The 7,883-nt window shown below is 31.3% G+C and overlaps 1 protein-coding gene across 1 annotated transcript; it reads right to left on the bottom strand.

The window, feature by feature from the left end:
- Positions 1-3,236: 3,236 nt before the first annotated feature.
- Positions 3,237-5,786, bottom strand: LOC140139568 (uncharacterized). The gene is made up of 4 exons (XM_072161272.1): positions 5,583-5,786; positions 4,905-5,018; positions 4,291-4,476; positions 3,237-3,452 (listed from the first exon to the last, which is right to left on the bottom strand). Exons 1-4 carry the CDS (start codon positions 5,730-5,732, stop codon positions 3,237-3,239), a joined length of 666 nt encoding a protein of 221 aa, XP_072017373.1. The 5' UTR covers positions 5,733-5,786.
- Between the last annotated feature and the right edge of the window lie 2,097 nt (positions 5,787-7,883).

Below are 7,883 nucleotides of genomic sequence, written 5' to 3'. Positions count from 1 at the left end.
CACATCTATTGTCACGTGGTTTAGAATAAAAAAGCGGATTGTTTGAAAGCATGTTTGAAACATAGTATTATTTGTCAAATAATTTCTTTCTTTCTTTCTTTCTTTCTTTCTTTCTTTCTTTCTTTCTTTCTTTCTTTCTTTCTTTCTCTTTCTTTCTTTCTTTCTTTCTTTCTTTGACTCGATTTCAAAACGTACACACTCAAAATTCCATTATACAGCTGAAGTAGCCATCAAAATGTTTTATTTCTTCACTCACTTAAAGTTTCAAAGTGCAGTGTGCACTAAAACTATAAATCTTTACTTAAAATATATTAATCATGTTCACATACGCTATAATATTATAGCGTATAAATTCATAGACAGATTTCTTCGAAACATAAATACGGTAAGAGGTCATGTAAATACCGTAGTATATTTAAAAGAGACGTTTCTTTGAAACATCATGTAAATACTACATGTTTCTTTGAAACATCATGTAAATACTTCATGTTTGTGCCTGATACTTATGGTAGTTGCAAACCTAGCCTGAGTCCCTCGACCCCTGTCGAAACTATCAAACATTGCGGAACCAAATGGCCGTGCGCAGCAGTTGAAGGACTGGTGGATTCAGGTTAGTTGCAAACCTTCTCTTCTTGTGTATAAACTCTTAATAAATACATCAATTAATTAATACATTAAGTAATTAATTAATACATTAAGTAATTAATTAATACATTAATTAATACATTAATTAATACATTAATTAAGTAATTAATACATTAATTAAGTAATTAATACATTAATTAAGTAATTAATACATTAATTAAGTAATTAATACATTAATTAAGTAATTAATACATTAATTAAGTAATTAATACATTAATTAAGTAATTAATATTAATTAAGTAAGTAATACATTAATACATTAATTAATTAATTAATTAATTAAATAAATAATTAAATAACTATTAAAATAAATGAATGAATAAATAAATAAATAAATAAATAAATAAATAAATAAATAAATAAATAAATAAATACAATTAATATTGACTTTAATTTCTGTTTTTGGTAGCTCGTAAATAATGCCGCTGTGATGCTCTCGTACTACTTTATGCCCTCATGCTCACATTTATATATATTTGCGAAAAATATCATTTTTGCTGCAATACAAATCTTATACATGTATATATTTCAAGTTTCAATTTAAAAGATCGATGAAATTATTTGATTTGCTATTTCATGTACTAACACTACATGAATTGTATAGATTAAAATAAAGTACATCTTTCAACTTAATACTGTTACTTTCATAAGTATTTATTTACATTTTTTAACTTTGCAACTTTTACTAAAAGATCCTGTACACGAATACATTTAGAAGTTGCATAATTTACATGACTTTTACATCGCTATAGTCTTTTGAAGACACCTTTACAACAATATAATATACAGAGTCTTTTGGAGTCTTTTATTTATCATTAGGAAATAAATTTGGAGAAAACCTTCTCTTAATAAAATACTATGCTGAGCCACCAGCCTGGGTGGCTCACGCTCCAGTAATTTCAGATGATTGAGCTCAGTAATACATCAAAGAATGTCTTCCAATTCCAATCAGCTTATCGGATTAAAAGCTTAGAGGGAAGGTCTTGCTGCTCAGCGAGTGTTTGTAATTATCAGAAGGTTTTCTCCAAATTCATTCTCTAATGTATAGGCCCTATACCATAGGGTGAGGTGTACAATAGTTAAATAAGTACATTAAATTGTACTTTAGACACCAAAATTAACCTTTTTTACATATAAACAATACAGTTGATGTGTACAAAGAAGTTAAGAATACAAACACTTTATAGTCTTTGACTTGAACGTGATAAAAATTGCACAAATATAAACTAGGAGCCACAATGATCTCATCTTCAACGACGCGGTTCGTTAACATCCATTTAACAACAGTTGATCAAAATTTGACCTCAAGTTGTGGAGACTGAGTTTTTGTACCCAAAACATTCGAAGGTCATTTTATGAATTAACAAGTCTATTGAGGTTAAGGAACTGTGGCCAAATAGACGAGCATGTTTGGAATCCTAGTGATACACTATTTCTTATTGAATACAACAAATTGTTAATTTAACAAATAATTGAGTTGTTTTTAGTACTGACCATTTCAGAAGCACCGATAATTTTACATCTTTCAACTTAATACTGTTACGTTCAGAAGCGTTTATTTACATTAACCAACTCTACATCTTTACTGAAAATAGAAAATCATGTCAGTTTTGTTATCATGGTTATTAAAGAGCACGAGTGAAACCAATTTTAACCACAAAATACAAGTCTAGGTCAAGTACAAACCACAGTCCTATGTCGATCCGACTATTGTCATAACATATTCTGAATATAATACTATCCTTTTAAAAATACCCAAAAATGTCAGCAATTTCAATATTTTAACCCTTTAACTAACTATATATACATAATATATCTGTGTAAGAGATTCCTGAAATTCCAGAAATATATCCTTTTCAATCCTAAACCAACTATAAATACTTGAAAACCGAATTTTTTCATTTTAATTTACCAACCTCACACAAAATAGTTCACCAGCAAACACAAAACGTTTTCAACTTCATTCGCAAAAGGTTAGAAAAGGTTGTCAGAAAATGTTTAAATGTCGGGTTATATAAATGACATATTAAGGATATGAAAAGTTTTCATAACTTTCAAAAGCATTAATAACTTACTGCAAATATTCTAACATAATGTTATTTAAACGTTGACAAAATATTTGGCAAAAAATGTTTGCAAAAAATATTTTACAATAACATTTTTTAAACATTTAAAAAATCTTGTTGCAGTGTGTTTTCATACGAAACGTTTTAAAACGTTTTCATGACCTTTATATACCCAGCATTTAATGTTATTAAAACGGTTTTAAAAATAAACCAAAACCCAAAATATAACATGTTAAAAATGTTTTAAAAACGTTTTTGTGTTTGCTGGGTCTCTGCATACTAAACACTTCCAAATAATGCTCATAAAAAGCCTACCAGTTTGAAAAATATATATACAATGGCGAATATCGCCTTACGTATGAATGACAAATATTGTCTACTAAATATAAACGATTTAGGTCATTACCGACCGATTTTGACAAAAATACAAACAACTTCATGATTCGTTAACTATGCGATACATAAAACGTATTGATAATAACGTATGATTCATGAAATTACACAGTATAATAACGTTGACTAGGCCTACTCCAAATCATCATCAGCAGCTGCTTGAAGTTCCAAGTGATGGCGTAGAATTCTGGTGATATCTCCTGATGTATATGCCGCGTATTGGTCGAATTCTTGAAACACGTAAAGATTTCTCAAGTTTCTTTCTATGACGTTGGTGTTTTCGGTGAATTCAACAGGTATTACGGTGCTTGGTCTAACGATGTGTTCATGCAGACCTTCTTTTAGCATCTGTACAAGGAATAACAAACCATCAAGGATAATTACGATTCGTGATTCAATTGATCAGAAACGTTGTCATTTATTTTATTTTGTTATTTATTCCATTCAGCAAGAATGTTCCAATAGCATGAATAGTCCAAAGAGACCTAATCAAATGGGATTCCAGTCAGAACAACGAATGGGATAGTAAGAGGTTAACACCCTACAAGTCAACGCAATGTCGGTAGCAACGTAAACTTTCCAATACTTGGTTTACCAATCTGGAGAACTATCACTTAAAATAATTATTCATAAGGCCTAGTTTGGTTTCATTTTTGAAAAAGAGTGGCTTTTTAGCAGCATATATCTTTCGGTAATTATTCATTATATTGCGATTATAATGTATTTCAATTGATCAGAATATCTCACGTGTGTCGAAAACTTTCTAATACCTGCATGGTTTATCAATTTTGAAAAATATCTGCACTTATAGAAAATTCTCTATTATTGTCTATACTTGGTTTGGTTTTATCTATTAGAGTTAACTTTTTAGCACAAAACTAAAGTAAATGTCTCTCTTTTAGCATAGCATAATAATGTAACAAAGTGTTTAAAAAAGTAACTAGTACCCCATTTCCATTCAAGATTTAATTTCACTTTCAATTTTAGATGCAGTCATATCTATGTATTAAACAAGTAAATACACGTGCGATTGGGTGTAGAACCACATGTTTAGAATGAATAGTGGCATGGGATAAATGTTGTACTCCAGGACAGAATAACCGACATCACAAGTTTATTACCACGTGACACTAAAATGCATTGGCTTAGTCTTACTGCAGGGAAACAAATAAAAGAGGAAACTTACCGCAATTTCCATTCGGTGTCTGAATCGCATGAAGTCTATCATGGTCATGCGGAGATTGTGGAGATATTCAGGTAATTCTGTGACTGGAGTTATCTCATGTCTGGACTCTTCATCAATGAGGACTGCTTGAAGACCACTTTGGTATGCGAGAAGATTGGGGTAGTGAAGGAGTAGGAGATCCTCATGCTGTAAATATATAATAAATATGGGTTGGTTAAGGTTGGTTCAGATTGATTGATTGATGATTGATTGATTGATTGATTGATTGATTGATTGATTGATTGATTGGTTGATTGATTGATTGGTTGATTGATTGATTAACTGACTGACTGACTGACTATTACTGACTTATTGACCGATTGATTGATTGCTTCAGTTATTGGTAATTGATTGATTGATTGATTGATTGGTTGATTGATTGATTACAGATTTTTGATGTTGACGTATAACTCTATTTTGTTTCCGGCTATCTTCTTGTGTCATTTGGCCTTCTAGTTTTTTCCTCCATAACTTAATTTGGTCCACTTGATGTCATTTGAGGTTCTTTCTATGTGTTATAATGTTGAATATAAAAGTTGAAAGTTTAAGATTAAAAAAGATGTACGTAGACTTACCGACATTAGTACCCGCTCAGCAGCATGTGGCAGACAGTCTGAGTTTGGAATATTTGGTACTTGTAGATCATTAATAATTTGCGCGTTGTCTTCGTCTGGGAATACTGCTCTTTTCTGTAAAAATTACAAGAAGAAAAACTTGTTTATCAGTAATTATATAACCTGTGTTAGAATATATTTAAAGTAGTATAAATAATAAAAACGTAAATCAGAAATATTGGCACCAAATCAGGGATGCAAGTGATTTTGCAGGCAAAGCCTGAAAAAGCGCGTAAATAAGTGCTATAAAGCCACAAAACGGGCTGAAAATAAATAAAAGTGCGTAAATTTGGAGTAACAAAAAGCAGGAATTCCTGCAAAAGCAGGAAAACTTGCATCCCTAGAAATGAAATGCATTGTTCTAAAGTTCTAAAAAAACAACGAAAGCTCATTCGTCAAACTCAATTGCTCGCTGCTAGCGATTCAACTATGAAAAAGGTCTGTTAATAATTTGGATTGTTTTTTAAATATAGGTAGCATATATTCTCATTTCAAATATGTTCGATAGCTTTCTACAACCATAATATCAAAATATCCATCAAACAGTAGACATACTGATCACTATTATACTCTTGGACTTGGACTTGGCATTGTGCATGATTGGGGAGTGCGGAATCACTGTGTTATATAAATACTTACAAAGTTACGGTATGCCTCGCCGTGGTGTTCCCTGAGAAAGTAGGTGTGGCTTTCAAGTCTTTGGTAGATATTGAGATGGGGTTCAGCAGGAATTGTAACATTATCAAAAATTGTAGTATTGTTGGGAGTGTCTGTGGGAGATGATTGCATAGTTGTCGGCCTTATTGTCGGGGCTGATGATGTGGAATGAATCCACAATAAAATGGTCCAAAGGCAAAGGGTTATAACTATAAAGGAAACGAAAAGATCAGAATTTAAATATTAGGGAAAGGAACATAGTAAATATAAAAATACTTTGGACAATAGGTTATTAGAATAATATCAAGTTCAAAAGTATGCTGTATTAGATCTACTATAGGGCTTTTTAAAGACGCAGGGTTTGTGGTTTATGGTTTTGGATTGCCACAGTCTAAAGGCCTTAGTTATAGTAGGCTATGCTCTCTTATTACTGGTTCAAATTATTGCAATAATCAAGTATAATTATAACATCGGCTTTGATTTAATATCGCTTTCGTACGGAATAAATAGGCCATTTAAAATAGACTACAAACTTTTGGAAAATTACCATTTCAAATATTACGTTATGTTATTCAAATTATATGTAATATTAAAATATTCTTATAAAATAATAATGCATTAATTGAAGCACTCAAAATATCTTTGACTTAGATTGTTAGCTTTTGACATTATGGAAAGTCATATTAGCATGACTGGGTAAACAATCGTATATCAGTACCAAGGTATACTAATTGATATGTCTCATATAGGTTTCGACGAATATGGGCAACTGCAATCGCAGGTTAAGTATAACATTTACACTACTATGTCTGTACCCTTGTAGGATCAAAACACGAACTTAAAATACACGTGATGATCTCACCGTAGGGGTTAGTACCATATTTTGTTACGCTGCTGTTATACCTGTAATTTAAGTTAGCCATATTTGTCAACGTTTTCTGCGTTTTAGAGTATATCTTTCATTCCTAAAGTCTATAAAATATATCACAGCTTAGCATATAGGCCTACTTACCACTCAAATACTCCATAGTTGATTCCGGGAGTTGATTGCACTGAATATCTAAAGCACACAGGTGTGTTTTCAATAGAATAAGTTAGTAAAAGAGCCTGGTAAATATCCCAGTTGTCTGTGCGTGTTTCAAAGTTTTTGTGTTGAATTTCACTGCTAAAAGTTCGTGTGTTTCTCCAATGATCCCAGATAGTGATTTGATGTTTCTACTCGATTCAACAGCGTTTATAAGCAATTTCTTTTATCCGTTGAACATAGACTGGTTACCACCACAAAGATCCATGAATCAGCTGTGCTAAAAATAACCGGATGCGTATACATGACCTGCGCATACAAGCGTAAAAATTATGAAGCAAATCCTGATTGGGGGAAATCCCTGCCATCCAGGGTCTATGATTATGTTAAAGTTTATTATGCAATTATATTATGAAGTTAGTTTCTTTATCTATTCTTACAATTTTGTTTTTAATTTGTTACATTTTCTTTAATAACATTAAACATTAAAAAAGAGGAGTGGGTGGCAATGCTTAAATCAAGATTTGAGAGTTTTTTACCAGACGGTAAAAAAGGTAAATATAGCACATTGGTTTTATACTGAAATATGTTCCTAAACAAAAATCATTTTGAGAAGATGAAATGATTTTTTTTCAAAATTACAGACATTTTCTTATAGTTTTGCGATTTTTTTGTAATCAGTTATCATAGCATGATAAATCCGTTTTAGTTTTTAGTTTTAATTGTGCAATACAACATTGACAAAATTGGGAAAAATAGAATTTTGCTACATTTTTTCGATTTGTTTTATCCGATGACCCATTTTCAAAATGTTGTACCCAATGACTCCCTTTTTCATTTGTTTATACCCAATGACCCCTCTTTTGTATGGTCTACAAAAGTCTTACTGGCAGTCTACCCTTAAATCTGTGCAATATCTTTAATACTGTTTCTGACCATCATAGTTACTGGACAAGAGCTGGTTGTCAGGGAAATTTGGTCCTATCTCTTTGTCACAACGCATCTGCAGGCAAAATAAGATCTAATAATAAATTAGGCAATAATAAACCCCTACTTCCCAACATAGGCCTACCCGTCACTCTAAAGTTGAGTGCACCCCCTTCCAGATTTTGGTGTTAAAAGTTGTTTGTCGTTTTCTTTCAGTTTTCTAAAAAATTATAAGATTTAACCTTTGTATTCATAGAATTATATCTGAACACTTTATTACTTTATTATCTTCACTTTTTTCCTATGAACATGAACAAAAGAAAAAGGAACAC

Source organism: Amphiura filiformis, chromosome 18, assembly GCF_039555335.1.
Source record: "Amphiura filiformis chromosome 18, Afil_fr2py, whole genome shotgun sequence".
Lineage (NCBI taxonomy): Eukaryota > Metazoa > Echinodermata > Ophiuroidea > Amphilepidida > Amphiuridae > Amphiura > Amphiura filiformis.
The sequence above is the reverse complement of the archived record's forward strand: the minus strand, read 5'-3'. Positions and strand labels throughout refer to the sequence as shown.

What these genes read in the sequence shown, in the direction of transcription:
- LOC140139568 (XM_072161272.1), bottom strand. Translation starts at nt 5,732, where the DNA reads ATGCAATCATCTCCCACAGACACTCCCAACAATACTACAATTTTTGAT. An exon ending in CTGAGCGGGTACTAATGTCG is followed by an intron (nt 4,477 to 4,904) that starts GTAAGTCTACGT and finishes ATATATTTACAG; the next exon opens with CATGAGGATCTCCTACTCCT. An exon ending in GACACCGAATGGAAATTGCG is followed by an intron (nt 3,453 to 4,290) that starts GTAAGTTTCCTC and finishes TTCCTTGTACAG; the next exon opens with ATGCTAAAAGAAGGTCTGCA.